Source organism: Meleagris gallopavo, chromosome 6, assembly GCF_000146605.3.
Source record: "Meleagris gallopavo isolate NT-WF06-2002-E0010 breed Aviagen turkey brand Nicholas breeding stock chromosome 6, Turkey_5.1, whole genome shotgun sequence".
Taxonomy (NCBI): domain Eukaryota; kingdom Metazoa; phylum Chordata; class Aves; order Galliformes; family Phasianidae; genus Meleagris; species Meleagris gallopavo.
Genome location: NC_015016.2, coordinates 6,135,376 through 6,154,547, shown reverse-complemented (window position 1 = coordinate 6,154,547; position 19,172 = coordinate 6,135,376). Strand labels below are relative to the sequence as shown.

The window sequence follows — 19,172 nt, the reverse complement described above, 5'->3', positions numbered from 1 at the left end:
TTAAAAACCAACAACCAAAAAAACAAAACAATTTCTTGCTCACAGGGAGTCATTTAGCTTGCTAAAATGACTGTGGTTTGAATGGGATCCTGAAAGTCTAACTCAGCGGAAGGCTCACATGGCTGTAACTTGAGACTGCTCCAAGTTGGTGATTTCTACTCTTGGGAGCAGCTGTGAACAGAAGACCCAGCTGACAGGTTGCAGGAGCACTGACCCCTCCTAGAGAGAAAGCTGGCAATTGGAAGTGTGCTGATGGGAACTTGCCTTCTTGAGAGCCTGCTCGAGCACAGCGACCTGCAGCAAGATGACGTGCCTGTTCCAATTGCTGAGCCAGTGGCCTCTCCTTGGATGAAAGTTAAATTGCCATATAGCAAAGGTTAATTGGAGAGCAAAGTCCATTTCTATAAGCTGTAGGTTGAATAACCTGCTACACAACTCTTTTGCTGACTTTTTTTGGCATTCATGCAGGTGGAAATTGTCTTAAGCTGCTGCATGTGTTCAGCTCAGCCAAGCTCACAGAGCAGTAGGGTTGTGACTGTCTGGAGAGACCAACCCTAGCTATGCTTCTTTATGCTAACTGTGGCATGTCTAGGGGCTGCAACCAACATCAGGATTAAATAAAACAGGCAATTTCTTTATGGTGAAACTTGTAACTACTTCAGTGTTGGCAACTTTTGTTTTCCCAGTGCTGTAACTTGGCTGTTAAAAACCAGTCTGACCAAGCTTTGTCGTGGAATAGTACATTTTTCAGGACATTGCTGGAAGATTGAGACCAATGTGCCTCATTCTCATGTCTCAGTGTTTCATCTGGTAAAAAGCAAAGTCCCTCAGCACAATGAGAAAAATGAATAGTCCAGAATTAAAGCTATCAATGAGGTGATTTCTTTCCCCCCATCTGGCTGAGGCTTTAAAACTGGTCATCTGATTGTCATCAGCTTTCTTTATCCTTTTGAAGCTCTTTGGGTTTGAAGTATCCGCACAGCTCATTAGTACCCAAGCTGCAGATCTGTTGTGTGTTGTCTGCTCTGCTCCAGGTGTCCTTGCATTGCCATGCTTTTCCTTGTCAGGAACTTTGTTGGGCAGTGATCCAAAGTGAACAAAGCACTCAGGAGCCAGCCAAGGAAAATACAGCTCTGGAAATACCACCAGTTCTCCAGGCATTTGCAGATTAGAATATGTAACTGTTTCTACTGATGGTTTTTAAACCGGGATTTGACAGGCTTGGGTATATTTGGAAAATCTGTTGGGTGAAATTTTACCATTTTCCCTCTAAATTATAAGAAAGTTAAATTCTTTAATAAGAATAGGACCGGGATTAGAGAACTGAATGTGAGTTTTGGAGCTTTGGAGATAGAAGGGGGGGAAAAAAGGCCTGGTAGTTAGGGATGGAGGTTTGTAAGCACACAAATATTGGCTGAAAATGACTGCATCTGAATGCCCATGCACAAAAATGGGTGCTGGTCTCGGCACTGGGGATGCCTTGCTCCCACCAAAGGTACAGCTTGGTCTTGCATTCTGGTGAAGAAGTTGTTCTAGGAGCTGATCTGCTGAGCCTAATGTGTTAGCAGGGGTATTTAAGCCAAGGAACAGCAATTGTGGATGCTTCCTAGTGCTACGACAAAGGGAAAAGGCTTTAAATTAAGAAAGGGTAGGTTTGGATCGGATATTAGGAAGAAGTTCTTCCCGGTGAGGCACTGGCACTTCTGCCCAGAGCTGTGGGTGCCCCATCCTTGGAGGTGCTCAGGGCCAGGCTGGATGGGGCTTTGGCAACCTGCTGTGCCCAGCCAGCATGGGGTATCTGTGCATCATGTCCAGCCTTGGGTGGTTGAGAGCCGGGCCTACTGTGTCTGCACTGGGAGATAAATACATCTTTTGGATGCCAATTCTGGCAGAAAGCTCTGGAGTCAAACCGCTGATTTGACATGGTTGGATTGGATCGGTTCCTCTGTCTTGCTCTTGTCAGTAAGAATCCCAGTTGGTTTTCATATACCTTCCTGGGCTCAGTGCACTGGTGCTCATCACAGCTTCCCTGAGGTGTGTAATGCATCCTGTGCTCTGAGATCCTGGCACTCAGAAGTTGCAGTATTGCAAACTTCAAGACACTTTTTTAAGCAGGGACTTGAGATGCACTGTATCACAGTTCTCCACCTGTGAATTAGGGAAGGCATTTATTTATATTTTATTTTATGCCATACAATGTGAGTGCCTGCGCATCAGGTGCTTGGACTGGGGGCACTGCCTGTGATGATGATGATTTTAACTAAATAGTAGATATCTGAAGAGCTGTAGCTTAGGTTGCAGCTGTAACCTAGATCTGTTAAGATGTGATCAAGTGAAGCAGGAGGTATTTCATCAAAACTGAAATGAGAGGCAAGTGTGACAGTTTGAACACGTAGCAGACTTTGCTATTGGCTTTGCTGCAAGCTTAGTCTGTGACATCCAATAGATGGTTTAACATGTTCATGTTTCTGTTTCTAAGCATTGCTGAGAATCCTTTGCTCCCCTGCTTAAACTGGGGAGGGGGGAGGGGGAGGAGGGGAAATAAACAGGTGTATTAGAGGGTGGCACAGAGACTTGGGGCTTAATGAAGAGAGCTGCCATGCTGCCAACTCTGCAGGTCTCCATGCTGCTTTTATGGTTCTTATGCTCCCGGTGGCATAAATTATCTGAGTAGCCCAGGTCATTTAACACATTTTTAAATCCAGCAAGGAAGAAAATCTAGGCAAGTGCTGCTGTTCTGTTTCATTTCAGCATTTGCACACCCACTTAGATGTGGAACTCAAGCAGTGTAACCTAATGTTCCGGTAACGCTGAGTGGCACTTACCTGCAGGAGGTTATAACTCCATGTTTTCCCCTTCTTTACTGAGTGTGTCGGTGTGAGATGTCTGAAACAGAAATGTGATGACTTGGCCAGGAAAAGCCCAGCAGGCTCTCAATTCAAAACAACTCTTGCATTGAGCAGGGGCCATGTGATGATGTTTGTTGTGCCCATTCAAGTTGAGCCTGGAAATGAAAGGTCAGGTTATCTTCCTCAGGCTGACTGTTACGGCTCTCACTTTTCGTTAGTGCTGCTGGCCATTCCTTCTCTTTCCTCAAAGAGATGTAGTATTAATGCCATGGTTAACGCAGCTTAAAAGTAATGGGATGTGACATTTCAAAGTACTGCTGACTTTTAGCAGCTGATGTGTTTTACAACCCCTTGACGTTCAGCTGTGAAAACTGCCCCATGGGCCAAGTTCTGCTTCTTTATGATGCCTTTCACAAATGACACCTTCTCAAAGTGGAGTGGAGATGGGAAAGAATGGAAAAACATTTAAAGCTTACAGAAACAGAGTGCCAGGAGGAGGGATTGAGGGTTTATAGTGCAAGGTGTCCCCTGAAAGTGACCCAAGAGCAACGCCCAGGTTCAGTTGACTCATGATTGCTGTGAGAGCGTGTGCTTAACTGGCTGACACCATCATACTGCCTTCAAATGGCATCTGCCAGACCAGCCTTCTGCTTGGAGAAGTATGCAGAGCCGTGCAGAATGGTGCCTGCTCAGAGACTATATTTGCTTGCTCTAGATGAGCATGAATGCAGGATTTCTCTTTGCACTGTGGAGGGTTTCCCTGCAAAGCTGCCAGGCTCTGTGCACTTCAGATAGTCTATTGCTGTATCCTGGCAAGTTTTATAGTACTACACAGTCTACACAGGTCTGTTATATTCTCCCTGTCACTCTTTCCCTTCTGCAATCATTCCCGTTGCAGTTCTCTGCTGTGTCTGTGTGGAAAGGAAAAACCCCCCTCTACCATTGAGGAAGAGCTAGCGTTTCCTCATATTGACCTATAATCCGTATAATCCTGCTATACTAAATCCTGCTATATAAACCATATAATCCTGCTATACTCTGTTTATGATAGAATCATGGAATGGCTTGGGTTGGAAGGGACCTCAAGGATCATCAGGTTCCAACCCTCTGCCACAGGTGGGGTTGCTGACCTCTGGTTAAAACGCAGTCTGTACCTTGCAGGAACTACCATTTGTTAGTTCTTTTTTCTTGAGGCCGTTCAGACAGAAACTGTGACTTCAGATGAGTCAGCTCAATGCAGTGCTCACACCAACATGCCTAAGAGACTGTTGCTAATGCTTTTTTTTCCTCTTCCCTTCAGCTGGTGAATCGGCACTTGTATTCAGGAAGCGCGGACAGGACAGTGAAGTGCTGGTTAGTGGACACTGGGGAGCGAATCCAAACGTACAAGGCTCACAAACACAGCGTTAGCACTTTGAAATACCACGCTGGGATCTGTAAGTTGCCTTTCGTATGTTCAGCAATCCCTTGTCTCCCTTTGGATGTTTGTCTTTGATTGAAGATTGTTAATAGAGAATGCTGTAATTACAAGGCTTGAAAACGTGTCACTTTTTTCAGCTCCAGCTTTTTATGTTCAGTATCAAATTTGCTGCACTGTTCTGTCTGAGAAGCTCAGATCTTCCCTCCATTTTGACCTCCTTCTTCTAGCAGATGAAGTACTTGCTTTATTTATGTTACGAAGGGAAGTGGCTTAAATCCAGAGCTGTCTGTGGGTTGTTTGCATAGCCATGGTTTAGCCTCACCAGCCTAATGTCTGTCAGCCTGCTGCTCTTGCTGACAGCAAGTGCTGCTGCTGGATACACTGCCCCGTGCCACCCTCTGCTGCCTTGCCTGTACTGTTAACAGACTGTCCCAAACCAGAATCCCTTCTCAAATCCTCGCTGCTCTTTCCAACAGGGTTTCTGTTTGGACTCTGACTATCTCAAAATTTGCACAAATTCTTTTTCCTTTTTCTGTCCTTCTGCATCTAGTTGTTCCAAAACCACCTTTCTGCTGCAGCTGAGTGTTGCTTACAAATGCTCAACTTCACTGCTTTCAATATTCCTGTTAATAGAGTTATCTTTGCATAGCTCTCTCTTGTTGATATAACATATTCCAGCCAAGAAACTGTTCTTTAAATCCCTCTCTTGGCTGGTTTTCCTTCTGCATGTCAATCTCTGCTCTTCCACATTTGGGTTGCAAGGCTGCATTTCTGCTTTAGTCAGCCCAAACCTCTCAATGCATCATCTGTCTCATTCTGACACTGTTGTTAGACTCAATGTGCCTTCACTCACTTCCCAACCAAGTATTTCTCTCTGCTAGGTAACAGGGGTGTAGAGTCTTAAACTAATCCAGAAAGCTGCAGTGCTTTTCTGATCTCAGTTTCTGTACTTTTGGCTTGGTGGTGTCACACTGGAACAGGTTGCCCAAGGAGGCTGTGGATGCCCCATCCCCGGAGGCATTCAAGGCCAGGCTGGATGTGGCTCTGGGCAGCCTGGGCTGCTGGTTGGTGACCCTGCACGTAGCAGGGGTTGAAACTAGGTGAGCATTGTGGTCCTTTTCAACCCAGGCCGTTCTATGATTCTATGACCAACATGTAACACCAAATGAATGGTTGCTATTAGGGCCTTAATATCTCTTGTGGTAAATGATGGGTATAATGGTGATAAATGGCTGACAAATGTGAGATAATACACATTAGAAAGATACAAAACCAAACGTTGTCATCAAGCAAGATGACTGCGCTAAGCGAATGCTGGCCTGATCCAGTGAGGAATCTGTACTGAGCAGACAGCAGGCTGTCTCCTTTATTAATGAGATGCTCAGAGCTGCTTTTCAGGCTGTTAGTATAGGCTTGACCAGAGTCTCTAAAATCACTATAAAGAAGGTTAGGCTCAAACAGAAGTTTCATTATCTGATGCCGTTTCCCTCCCCTTCATCCCTCTGCAGTGTCTCTGCCATGCAGATACATTACTTTTCCATAGCTCTCTTTCTTAAAGTGCATTTGGTATTACTGCATTTAGTCAGACCTGCGACATCCTGCTGGCGTGACAGAAGTGCTCAGAGTGTTAAAGATCTCACTTTTCAATCTAAAGCAAAAATGCTAAGCGTGTCAAACAAGGAAAATTTATTGCACTTAAAGAGTAAGATCCATGCCATGGAAGAATGCTAGGGATGTGTCTGAAAATAATTTAGATATATTCTGATTCTAACTGAGCCATCAAATGATCAGAATGTGTTTCTATTGGCTTTGCTCAGTATGTGTTTGTAATTACAAGCATGGGGAACGTTACAGCTGTTCTCAGTTCCGTTTACTTAACGGTCTTATCGTGGTTATTTCTCTCCTACTGTACATACGTGGTCATTTAAGATTTAATTCAGTTTATATATATATATATATTTTTTTTTTCCTGTTCCAAATCTCCAAGGGAACGTTCCAAACCTGCCCACTCTCCCAAGATGCTGTGAAATTTAAGTTAAAAAAAAATAAAAAATAAATAAATTGCTGACATATATACATATTTGCTTGTTTGCTTCAGAGAGGTGTCTATAATTTAAATGCTGAATCTGGGTTATGTCAGCAGCTCTCCCTTACAACTCAGGGCTGCAGGGAGGCTTCGTAAATCTGGAATGACAGTTCAAAAGGTGGAAGAGATGTCTGTCAGGAGCAAAATCCTGATAACTGGAATGAACTGACAGCAGTGTGGTGAAAGCAGCTCTTAATTGCTTCTTATTCTCTGCAGGTGTGTAATATAGGAAGGTATTTCTGTTAACTGGAAAAAATTGTGCTGTGCTTTGTGTTGTTGGTACTGGTCTGCAGAATGGGACAAGTGATTTTTTTATTATTATTATTATTTTTTTCAGTATTGTGTTGGCCACAAAGTGCATGCAGGCCCATGTAAAATGAGTCTGGTTTTTCCATACCCAAGTGTTCCTTAAAGGTGTACCCAGGAGGAAGCCAGCCTCCGGCTCTTTAACTTGGGTTGGAAAGCTGCTAGCAGAAGGCAGCCTGTTCTAGTCTCTTCTTGTAGCCCTCCATTTGCCACTGTGTACATTTCTTCACATCTGTTCAGGAATCCAGTGCCCAGGTTCTCCCAGAAGATGAGGGATCTGTCGTTTTCAGGCATTGCAGTTTTGTAGTTGTCTTTCTGCAAGGACATGAAGTGCAGAGAACAGTGAATATGAAGCAGTGAACGCTTTGTGCTGTTCTGACATTTTTATCTGTAGATAAACTTGAGGAATTTGAGGCATGTGAAAGAAAGTGGGTGTTCCTGGAAGCAATTTATAACTTTTAAAGCACAGGTGTTCCCCTTTGGGGGAACACTGCAAAGGCATGGCCTAAATCATAGAATCATAGGAGAGAGTCATAAAATGGCCCGGGCTGAAAAGGACCACAATGATCATCTCATTTCAACCCCCTGCTATGTGCAGGGTCACCAACCAGCAGACCAGGCTGCCCAGAGCCACATCCAGCCTGGCCTTGAATGCCTGCAGGGATGGGGCATCCACAGCCTCCTTGGGCAACCTGTTCCAGTGCCTCAACACCCTCTGGGGGAAAAACTTCCTCCTAATATCCAACCTAAACCTCTCCTGTCTCAGTTTAAGACCATTCTTGGTGTGTTTCTGAATTGGCGTGAGCCGTCCTTTTGTGGCTGCTCCTGTGTGTGCTGAGCTGTGTGCTTGTGTTGCAGTATTCACTGGGAGTGGTGATGCCTGTGCACGAGCCTTCAATTCCAGGAGTGGTGTCCTGCAGAAGATCTTCCGAGGACACAAGTTCATCATCAATTGCATCCAGGTGGGAAATTTTGTCACTTGTGCTTGCTCTCTTGTGTTTCATGGGAACCGTGCAGCAGTTGAGTGCTGTTTTGGGATAAGATGAAATGTAACAGATGCAAATATCCCCAGTGTGAAGGATAAGCAAAGCCATAGAATGAACCTCCAGAGGCAGTCCTATGTCAGCGATGGGAGGCTTTTCAGATCAGGTTAGACAAGCGTTCATAAGAAATGCAGTGACAGAGACATGTAGGGGCAGGGGATGGACTTAGAGAGCCCTTCAAGCAGGAGGCTTCAATATGGCAAGGATTTGCAGTGCAAAATTCCTTCTTTATCCAAATAGAAGAAATACAGCATTCAGCCCTTGTCCCCCAGATATGGCATCCCTTCACAGAGAGTCCAGCACCTGTTTACTGTCCTTTCTACTCCTAGTGAGGTGCTAGTGCTGTTCCACCCTTTATATAAACTACTGTATGAAGGGTTGCCTCCAGCATATAATTTTTTCTATAGATGTAACGATGGCAGAGAAGCTCTGTGTTGCTGTCTGCTGCACCTCCCACCAGACAAATGGAAGAGTCTCTGCTACAGGGTTAACGTTTTTCTGAAAGCTAATCCAGGTCCTTAAAAAAGACTTCTTCATTGTCTTGACTCAATGGGCACTGATGTTTAATGCGAAAAAGGGAGAAAGTGAAGGGAAGTGGTAAGGAGAGCATTCCTGTCCCTATCCACTGCTCAGTGATACGCATTTTGGTGGTGCCTCAGTCTTCAAACTTTTTAAGTCTTTGTCTTCAAAACCAGCAGTCTGAAGCTGGCACAGAAATGCCTGGCTACAGCCTGCTGTGACACTTAGGAATTAGTTCCCCATTGCTTTTCTGGTGGATGTAAATTATAAATAATGCTTGCTGTGTATATTGTATGGCTCCGTGAAATGGCTAAGAAATGAGGCCTGACTTGGTAATGTCTCATCACTGCATTGAGCATTGAGCAGCTTTCGTGATAATTTCGTGATAATTTTCGTGAGCTGTCAGGTCCTAAGTGTCGATTCAAGCTGTGTTTGCTCTGATTCTGGAGTTTGATTATGCACGTTCTGAGCTGTAGCTTGGCATTGTGTGACCCTGTTGTTCCAGATCCACAACGAGCTGCTGTACACAGCCTCCCACGATGGAACACTGAGGATTTGGGACATCCGGGGAATATGCAAGAGAAATAAGCGGCGTTTGAAGAAGGAGAAATGTGTCCAGGGCAGGAGCTCTCAGAAGGGAAGTCTGTCTCGTCTCTTCAACAATAAGGTCGGCTGTATGGTACAGCAAGAAAATGGGGAACACGAGACTGTTGAACTAATGTGACTGTCCACAACAGACTTTCTGTGAGTGACCAAAGCTGAACCTTCCGTTTTCTGCACTGCTGTCTTCATGCAAGCCAGAACTTGGAAAGAGATGGGAGACAGCTTTGGTTGAAACTCTGTTTAAAGAGCCAAAGCTCTCTGTGGCAGTCAGATGGACTCCAGTCATGTTGCTGCTCAAGATGACTCAGCTGAGCAGTACTGGGGGCAGGAGGGACTGAGTGTGTAGCAGCAGTGTGGCTGTGTTGTTAAGAACTTTATTTACAGCTGCTTTTTTTCAGTTCTCCCTGGGGTTGAGGTGTTGCACACTTCCATGTGGCTGGAATCTGACAAGGACTTTCTGCCTATCCCCACTGCCCTCTCGCATGCCCTTAGTTCAGCTGAATGCCTGAGCATGGCAGGAGCAAGGAGGTTGTGGCACCACATCTGGAACAGTGGCTATGCAATACCCCTGGGCAGCCTAGCTCAGTGCTCGGTTCTGCGTGGTCCTTGTATCCATGTGGGAGTTCCAGTTGTGCTTCACAGGGGGTGGGCATGAAATATGGGGGAAGAATTGCTGGAAAGGTGTTGTCTTTCTTCCTTATGTGGTTATACCTGGCCTTGGCTTGCTAGCAGCAATGGCTGAGCTGCTGAATCCGAGAGTATTTCTCCCCATCTTTTTCCAGGTTCATCCCTTTCTGATAACCACTGAGCCGTGAATAAACAAAGGTTCTTCTATTTTTCTATTTGCAGATATAACCCTTTGTAGAACCAGTACAAAAATATCTAACCACATGTTTTTATTTTTATGGCTTTATTTATTCTGTCTACTACAGCAAGTTAGCAACGCTGTAATTCTTTCTTAGAACGGACCAATAAACATGTGGCATCTACAACTGCCTGTCTTGCTTTTATCTACTTCTCAGGTAGAGGGAATTTGCCTGCAGGTGCACAGCAGCAAAGGATGGATGGAATATGGAAAAACAATATTCGCTTTGGGAGCCATTTCCCTTGCTGCTGGGGCTGCCCTTGGGGCAGGGCTGGTGTTGGCTCTGTGTGCTCCTTTCTTCTACTGCTGTGTTTTGCTTATGATGGCAAGGTCTGTAGGAAAGCAGTAGCAGAGATGGAATAGTTGTGACAGGCAGTGTGGGCTAAGACTTCTGGGTTAAAACTTTGAACTGACTGCCCACGGTATGTGAGATGTGAGAGCTCATCACAGGGCAGCTGCACATGAAGAGGCACAGAGCTCATAGAGTGGAATTAATGAGTCATTGCTGTTTCTGTCTGTTGCTAAAGATATCAGTGTCTTCAAATGCACGTTCAAAATTAACTAAATCCTTCAACTAATGCCTCCCACCCTGCTGATCACTTAAAACTGCGCACACAGTTCCTGGGGGCAGTGCTGGCAGAGTTACATCACAGAAGAACGGCTTCTCCTGTAAGCTTTGCATGTTAAGATGCTAATTTTACAAACCCCAAGGAGAAACGTTCACTTTTTGAGTTGTCACTGCCACTTGGCTACGTAAACTGTGCTGAAGCAGAGAGCTGCTGCCTTCCATGCCTGCCCATGGTCTACCACAAGGTAATGCCAGTGCAGTGCCACCTACTCCTTGATAAAGCTATGTACAGCTCTTGGCTTGGTTGGTTGTTTCCATTGTCTAGGTATATTTTGGTTTGTATGTTGTTCTGTGCTCTTCTGCAGAGAGACAGTGGGGATACAGCAGTTGCTGGTTTTTTTTTTTTCTTTGCCTCAAGTTTGCATTTCTGGCTTTAGAAACATGTTGGTCAGTGGGGATGAATTAACACAACTACCCTGTTTCTGTAGTGCTTGTCTTGACACATAAGTGTGAAATAAACAGCAAGTAACTAATTAATGATATAGTTGATTATTCTGTCTTTTTCTGCCCTGGGCTACGGTAGCCAAAGTAAAATCCACTACAAAACTTACCAACTCTTAGCTTTAGGATTATTGCAGTCACTTTGCAGGCCATAGTCCTACTTCCAGCACTGTGTTTTCTCCCAGTACTGCAGAAGTGCAAGCCTTCATTTCCCCCGATAAATGCTGGGTAAGAAGAAATGGTCACAACATACTCAGCTCATCTCAGAGCAGCTCCTGTCAGGGCCACCTGCAGCAAAGATCCCTGCTCCCTGCTGCCTTCCCGCGGCCCTGCAGCAGGTAGGGCTTGAGCTCCCTCTACCGTGAGTCTGAAGGCATTGAATGCAAATGGAAAAAAACGCTGGGTGAACTCACTGGGATGCTTATGTTGCAGGATGTTACACCAGGTATTTCCACGCAGGTATTTCTCCAGAACGCTATGGGCTGTGGAAGTTCCTATTGCTTTTTGAGAGAAAAGGACAGAAGACTTACTAAAAGCTGAAGCAGCACATGGTTATCTTTATTGCCTGTGTAACACCTGCATGAAACAAGAAGCAGAATGCAGTATAAATCCATGCATAACAGACACATAAATGACTCTCAGCAATCTTCCAGATGGAAAAAAAAAACAAACAGTACATAGGTGGATACCTCTCTAACTTCACTAGCCAGGTCTCTCCTTTACAAAGATTGCCTCAAAGCTGATATTTTAAAGTGATGTAGAAATGCTTATTTGCCTGTATACTAAGTGAATCAACTTTTTTCACAATAAAAATATAGTTAAGTTCTATTAAATTTTCTTCTGAAAATAAATGTTTCTATCTTTTTGCTATGACAATAAATTACAGTGTACCACAGATGTAGGCTTTAAGCAGATTTATAAATAAGCAGGAATTATGTGTTTCACCTACAGCTTAACTGACTTCAAGGCGTTTAGTAAGAAATAAGCTGAAGATGCATTTATAATCCAAACTCAATTTGTCAAGGGAAAAGCATGTAACTGAAGTCAAGGTAATGAGATTTAATGCTGTGGTACTTCTATGTAGGATAAGTATTCATGAATGATCTGTTCCTCCTCCTCCAGTGTTAAATCCAGATAATCCTCTTCATGTTCAGGAATATCCTCCAGGATTTCATTGACTGCATCAGTCTCCATGTCTTCATCTGTTGGTGAACTAGAAGAACCTTCAATTAAAAAAGAAATCAAGTCAGCAGTGGTTTCATTCCTGAATGAAGTTTGTACTTTCCCTCTTTCACCAGCATGACTGCTCTGCAAGAGCCAATTACTACAAACTACCTCTTATTTAAAATTGCTCTACCAGTTATTGCAGGATGGCCAATTTTCCCTCTACTTAAAGCTGCAGGAAAGCCCTTAGTCGTACAACAGGGATTGCTCGAGCTCTGACAGCTAATATGAGACAAAGTATGAGTTTCCTCTTTGCTAATGCAGGTATGAGTTACAGCTCTATCAAGATAAAGGGCATGTGGTCAAATCAGCTTCTGTATCACACATTTGGAATAAAACTTCATGGCAATCAAAAAAATCTGGCATTAACAAGCCGAAAATCTTCAGAGCTAAGTCCAGGAAGCAGGAGAGTCTTAAGAATGTACTACTTGCTCTCTGAGAGTACAGGCAGGGAGAGGCTGATTTGTTTTTAGTCTTAATTGGTATGAGGGAATTCAGTTAGATGGGAAAAGCTAGAATTATCCGTGGGCTAGAAAGGGCAGTGTGTTCCTCCCCAGTGATACGATGTAGACACCCAAGGCCTCCAGCCTTGTGTGCTAAAGCCATGGCTAAGTCAGCAGCCACTCCTTTCAGCTTCTCCCAGGATGCCTCTGAAGGTTACCCTTTCCTTCTGGGGTACATTCTGTCTTGTGTGACACTACAGCCCTTATAGATCATATATAGCTGGGACTGATTGTAGGAGCTATAGCTTATCTGGGGCTGATGTCTGCCTTGTCAGTAACTATGGTACCAAGGAAATCAGTCTGAGGCCTAACTCAATGCCCTCTACAAATGATGCAAGCAGAAATCACATCATCAACTTGTACAAAAAGCAAAATAGCCTCCTGCTTTCTCTCGTCGTTACATGCAGTATTTCTTACTTGCAGACTCTGTAGGTGAGTCTTTAGATGAAGTTGATTCCTCTGACAGACTGGACCCCTCTGGAGATAGCTGAAGTGAATCTGGCAGAACTCCCCCATAATGAGCCAGTGTCTGGGAAGCTAAGTGGATGTTGCCTTTAAAGACCTTTAAAGCTTGCTTTGCTGACTCCTGGCTGAATCCCATGTACATCAGCTACAAGGGGCAGAAATAAAGACAGAAATTCAAGCTCAGTCAGCATCAGTGACTGACAGGAATCTGACAGTCAATCCCCTTGCGCAGAGGAAAGCGTTGCATACCAGGAATTCCAGGACACTGAGTGTGGTTTACTGGAATAGCTAACAACAGGGCAATGACCTATTACAGGAATGGGAACGTTGAGCAAAATCAAGAGCCTCTTGTTTAACATCAGGCCAGCTCTTCAGTTTTCAAAGGGAACTTCAAAGCACTCCAACATTCCAGGAGCGTGCGTTTATTATTTATCTTTTCTAGGCAATACAGTTTTCCTGCCTGACATTAACTATCAGGCAACACTAGCTAATGAAGAGCTTTTCAGATGGCCCATGATGAGAAAGACAGATGTCAACTCTTTCCCAAGTGCACTGCAATATGTTTAAATACTTGAATACATCTCTTCTCTGATGTCTTTTTTAGAGTAAGAGCACTAGAATGCCTGTACTTCCCTCAGAACCTGTGCACAACACATTGGTGTGAAGGGCAGGAAGTAAACAGGAATTACACTTCACCCCAAGTGTGACTTTGCTGTTAAGAGCAGATGCAAGACAATGGAAGTTTGTGACAGCATATGAGGCATATGGGACAAAGATAATTTCTACAGCTTTGCTTAAGAAAGATCTAGTGTGGTTGAAGGTGCAATTCAGAAACAAGGCTACCAACTCCTCAGAAAGAAAAAGATCTGACTTACCTGGTCAATACTTTCTTGGGAAACCTGAAACTGGTCTGAGGCCGCAGAATCATCATCGTCGTTTTCCAACAGTAACTCTGGATTGTCCAGAATAAACTACAGTAAAATGGAGAGGGATCAGAACAGAGAAATACAGTTATACAGTTAATACAGTCTTCAATATGGAGAACTGCATACAAGGAAAACCTCAACCACTTTAGTGTCTGATTCACTGGGTCAGGAAGTAGAAGTTTGGTCATTACAGTTCAAAAAAGGGTACAAACTCACCAATACAGAAAGCAGAAAATAAGAATCTGCTAAGCAATTCTAAAAGAATACTTTTTTTTTTTGTACAAAAGCACTACTCCTGAAAATCTTACCTTAAAAGCTTGGTCCAGGTTTCCATGTGCATGATGAAGAGCTACTTGAGCAGCTCGCTCTGAGTAGCCCATACTTTTCAAGGTGTTTATGTCTTCCAGTCGCTGCCTTCTTTTAGCTCTCTCCTCCCTCCTTATCTGTGCCTTTTCCTGCAAGAACATAGCCATTACAAAGCTAACTGTGCATGGGATTGCTTCCACCTTCCCCTGTGCGTAAGGGGTTTCTTGGATTTACTTCTTTTAAGCTTGGTTTCTTGAGGAAAAAGATCTTAGTATTTTAAATACAGATTTCACTGCCAGACAGTGATCACTAAAGTGCTTTGTATTCCCATGAGCAAGCTCTGCAGCCATGCTTCTGTTCTGAAGTCTCAGCAGATCTAATCCTACACTATCACTGCTATTATAAACCCTTGTAGTAAGCCATAAACCAGCTTGGCAGATGGGTCTGTGGACAAGACCTGCCAAGGACACACAGTCAGGGCTGGGCATGTAGCCAACAAGATCATTCTTCACAGTCATTTGACTTTTCTATCCACATTTCACTGTCTGAAGTCCTAAAGTACCACCTCTACTTACCAAATGTAATTTCAGGTACTTTGAGTATGGCCAATACTGTCAGCTACTTATACTTAAGCACAAAACAGCCTTCTCCCCTCATGAATTTTTTTTAAGTCCAAACACTTCTATTAAGTTGTGGTTTCAAACTTGTGGCAGCGGATGTCAAGCTGTTAGTCACACTACCAGTGCCAAAGCACGATAATTTAAGTCCTTAATTTAGCACTATGGTGTACCAGTCATGCAAAACACGATCTTAGGGACACCCCCAACAAATATAATTCTTGATTTAATGCTTTTACTGGCCCATACCTCTCTCCTGTTGGTAATAAGGTTGGCAGCATGCTCCACGTTCCCATGGCACGCTCGCAGGGCAAGGCGAGCTTCCTGTTCAGAAAACCCCAGGAATGACAGTTGATAAACTTTTTCTGGATCTATGTACAGTTCTTCATACAAATGAGATGCCTGTGTGTAAAATGAACAACATCACTAACACTGTTGCTAACATACAACTGGAAAAAAAACAACTCCCCATTTTCCTGAGTAAGCAATGAACAGGTAGAAGGCACAAGGCATAGTCCAAACACAGGAACATATTTCTTTCAATAAGTTCCTAGTGCAAACAACTTGAAAGCTCTCCCTAATGGTGCCTCACCTTCTGGATGTACTCAGCAGCCTCCTTTTCTCTGCCACTGTGATAGTGTCCTATTCCCTGAAGAAGATAAAGCCGGAGAAATAAAACCTTCTCACGGCCATAGCTTCCCTAAAGGATTGTTAAACAAAGGGGAGAGAGGGATAAGCATATGTTAGAACATCCATTCATTATCAATAGAACATTATACATCTTTAATGAAACTTAGTCACTAATATGCAAAGCCTCAGTATGTAAATAAAGGGTCACAGCAAAATCTACACATATAAACATATTTGCTATGACCTCATTGTCAAGCCCATTGCTTTCACAATGACACAACAACATAACCAGCTAAGGAAGCACAAGAAAGCTTTAAACTAGAAGAGAGCCTTGGAATATATGAACAGTAAGTGAATCAATGCAGGAAAAAAACAAACAAACAACAAAGCCACCCTAGTTGAATAAAATCAGCATACCTTGATATCAATAAGTCTTTCATGGTTCTCCCCATAGCACCTCTGGAAGCACCTGTGGGCTGTGGTCAGCTTTTTCTCTGCATCATCCAGGCAGTCCAGCTGTTCCAGGCGGAAGTAGCACCACACTATATCCAGCTGCAGCACTGCATAGTTATCAACCGTGTTCAGCAGCTCCGTGCTGCACTCACTGGGAAAATAAAACATTTGGTTTTTTAGGGGAGTGGTTGTTTGCCTTTTAACACTAACAAAATAACAGGCTAGGAGTACATATACTCATATTTATACTCATAAATACATATACTCATATATATACACTCAATTAATTGAGGAAGCTCGTGCTTCATATGTGAGGTAGCTAACTGAAGCCAGTGGAACTTTAACAAAACACTAATGTCCCATCACTTTCATTAATAGACAGGATATTCATGATAACACTACTTCCCAAAAAACTACAATAACCACAATTCCTTTTTTTTTTTAAAAAAAAAAACTATTTAAGACAGCATCCATATAAAAGCAGGATAGAATTAAACACTCTATAACCTTTAAGACCACAGAGATCAATCATCTGCTTCACTGCAAGTGAATACACGGGGATCTGTGCAAGTCTCCTTATTTGTGAGTGCAGATGAGAAGCAGAAGGGGACAACATTACTTTAGGGGGGTGCCTCAAAACGAGCACCTTAGGGTTCTGACTGCTGACAGCAAATTAGATTACAAGCAGAAACTCCAATATGGTCACTGACCTCTGTGTTCTGCTCCATCTTTTTCAGGAAATTATTCCTTACAGGAGTGATTGCAAAAGAGTACGTGCATCTGCCTCTCAAGCTACAGCAATTTATAGCCTCATACATTAATAATGACAGTTTCTGTTTATGTTAATATGACAGACTAAATGGCCCAGTGGCTGTATCTGTTCCAGCTGTCTACACGAAGCCACCTGTCACCACAAGTCAGAGGCTTCTCCTGCTATTTCCCAACTGCAGAGAGGGTGAGAAGTAATCCTGGGCAAAAGAGGCCCTGATTTACACACATAGCCAGGGCTAATGGTGTTCCTATATTTGGATGACAGTACAGGAAAGCAAGATATAAATACTTCAAAATGTTCTTACCAGAAGTGTTTATCGGCATCCAACAAATATGGCAGAGCTATTTCATATTCCTTCTTTTTCATTAATGCTCTGCCCTTTTCATGATAACCCATTGCCAGCACAAGTGCCTAGAAAAAAATATATCAAGTCATTTCTGTACTCCCCTCAGCTCTCTTTTATAACTAAAAATTATTACGTAGGTAATCCACTAGACTCCTTGTTCTTCCTAGAAAAATACTGTTGTATCAGTTCAGTAAGAGTCATTATTTCACACTGCTTGATATTTTTATCCCATTTAATAATATATTGTCTAAAAAAAAAAAAAAGCAATAAATGCTACTGACACATGAAGTGAAGCACCAAATTTGTTTTAAAACTAAAACCACAGATAGATTCTCAGTAACAAGCGATAACAAGCTAAGCATTTTGCAAGTCCCACACATTCTAACAGTACCAAGCTTGTTTTGCTTTACTATTAGAACCATCTTGTGTAACTCTTGTGATTCACTTCCTATAAAACCTCAGAACTGATAATTATATCTTGAACGTGGCAGGAAAACTCTCTAGTTTCTGCAGGATGACAGTTTCAGTAATATTTCTTGACAGTCACAACTTGCAATAGTTCTTCTCACCCAAGTTCCATAGATCTGATGCTTTAACTTTTAGGGTGAGCTCTTTAGCACCTCATCAGAACAATATGCATTGTGAGAATGGACAGCTATTTTTTCCAATCATCCAGAAACTCCAGATGAGTCAGAAAACACAGTGTGCCTCAGCAGATGCTAGAGCAGCAGTTAACACACGCTGGGGTCTGCTCTTTGTTGTTCCCCCTCCACTGTTATTTTTTTTTCTATTTTTCTTTTGTGACATTTGTAAACATTTCTTACTTATCTTCAAAAAATCCAACATCTTAAAAGCCAGTGTTATTGCCATTCTTCTGCTTTAGCAGCCAACGTCAGGTGTGTCACTCCTACTGTAATGACTGCATGCACCTGGCCAAAGACCTTCAGTTGAGAACTTGGGGTTTAAACAGTGAGCAAATTTAAATCTGAGATGGCTCACAATGCAGAAGATCTCAAAACTACTTTTTAGAAGTCTGACTTTGCCAGACTCATTTTGCTTCCAGCTGAAGTTAACTGAGCCTAATGAACGAGCTCTTTTCATGTGGCCCTACAGCAATCAAAATTCAGGTGCTAGGAAGCAAAGTTAAAACCCATCTTAAAAACAAACTGGAAAAAAAAAAAAGACATTGACAACACAGGAGCCTATGCAAGATTAAACCTGCCATTAGATCAGCAGTTAGGGGGCTGTCTTCAGACGGCTGAAGTATCTCCTATTGCAGAGTTCTACTTCATTTCCATTTCAGAATTATTTCTATTAAGCAAATATCTAGCTGACCCAGTGTACATCCCCAGAAAGCCCAACTGTACTTCAGTACTATATTTGAAGTAGCTTCTTAAAGCCTGATTTGTCAAGTGTTTAATTAGCTCAGTAAGATAAATTTTACCTACTTTTTTGGCTTGAGGAGGAATCTCGATTGATCTCCCAGTCTGATTAGCTATATCTAGATATGGAGTAGTATCTGCATCCAAGTACTCCTCTGAAACATAAGAAAAAGCAAGATTTAGTTATAAGTACCAGCTCCTAAAAGAATACCATTGTTGCCTTAAGATTATGTCATTAAGTAGACAGTTAAACAAAAAAGCAAACAACAACAAAAAACGTGAATTACAAAGAGGGCTGGAGCACCTCTCCCACCAAGAAAGGCTGAGGGGGTTGGGCCAGTTCAGCCTGGAGAACAGAAAGCTCTGGGGAGATCTCATTGCAGCCTTCCAGTACTTGTCCAGAGCTTACAAACAGGAAGGGAACCAGTTTTTTACATGGTCTGATAGTGATAGAACAAGAGGGAATGGCTTTAAACTGAAGGGGGAAATTTAGGTTAGATGATAGGAAGAAGTTTTTTACTCAGAGGGTGGGGATGCACTGGCACTGCTGCCCAGGGAGGCTGCACATACCTCATCCCTGGAGTTGCTCAAGGCCAGCTTGGATGGGGCCTCAGCAGCCCTGTCCATGGCAGGGGCTGGAACTGGATGACCTTCAAGGTCCCTTCTGCTCTAAGCCATTCTATGATTCTATTATATGAAGTCTGTCTTTAGACAGACCTACCACCACCAGCTGGCCAAGCACGAAGCATTTTAGACAGCTTACTAAAGACAATCCCCTTTTTTTTTTT

General features: G+C 43.1%; 2 protein-coding genes across 4 annotated transcripts in view; one reads left to right on the top strand and one right to left on the bottom strand.

The window, feature by feature from the left end:
* WDR86 (WD repeat domain 86) overlaps window positions 1–10,796 on the top strand; it is a 19,922-nt gene extending 9,126 nt beyond the window's left edge. The window contains 3 exon segments of the mRNA XM_003206948.4: window positions 4,150–4,285; window positions 7,520–7,623; window positions 8,729–10,796. Of these exon segments, the coding sequence (XP_003206996.2) occupies window positions 4,150–4,285; window positions 7,520–7,623; window positions 8,729–8,947 (459 nt within the window). The 3' untranslated portion in view covers window positions 8,948–10,796.
* Window positions 10,797–11,297: 501 nt separating this feature from the next.
* Window positions 11,298–19,172, bottom strand: part of NUB1 (negative regulator of ubiquitin like proteins 1) — a 16,615-nt gene continuing 8,740 nt past the window's right edge. For all 3 annotated transcript variants that reach the window (XM_010712359.3, XM_003206945.4, XM_019616245.2), the window contains exons 7-15: window positions 18,451–18,539; window positions 16,961–17,067; window positions 15,849–16,035; window positions 15,394–15,501; window positions 15,051–15,203; window positions 14,187–14,333; window positions 13,828–13,923; window positions 12,905–13,097; window positions 11,298–11,983 (exon numbers count right to left, since the gene is read on the bottom strand). In XM_010712359.3, coding sequence (XP_010710661.1) covers window positions 11,820–11,983; window positions 12,905–13,097; window positions 13,828–13,923; window positions 14,187–14,333; window positions 15,051–15,203; window positions 15,394–15,501; window positions 15,849–16,035; window positions 16,961–17,067; window positions 18,451–18,539 — 1,244 coding nt within the window. In that variant the 3' untranslated portion in view covers window positions 11,298–11,819. The remainder of the gene's footprint in view (window positions 11,984–12,904; window positions 13,098–13,827; window positions 13,924–14,186; window positions 14,334–15,050; window positions 15,204–15,393; window positions 15,502–15,848; window positions 16,036–16,960; window positions 17,068–18,450; window positions 18,540–19,172) is intronic.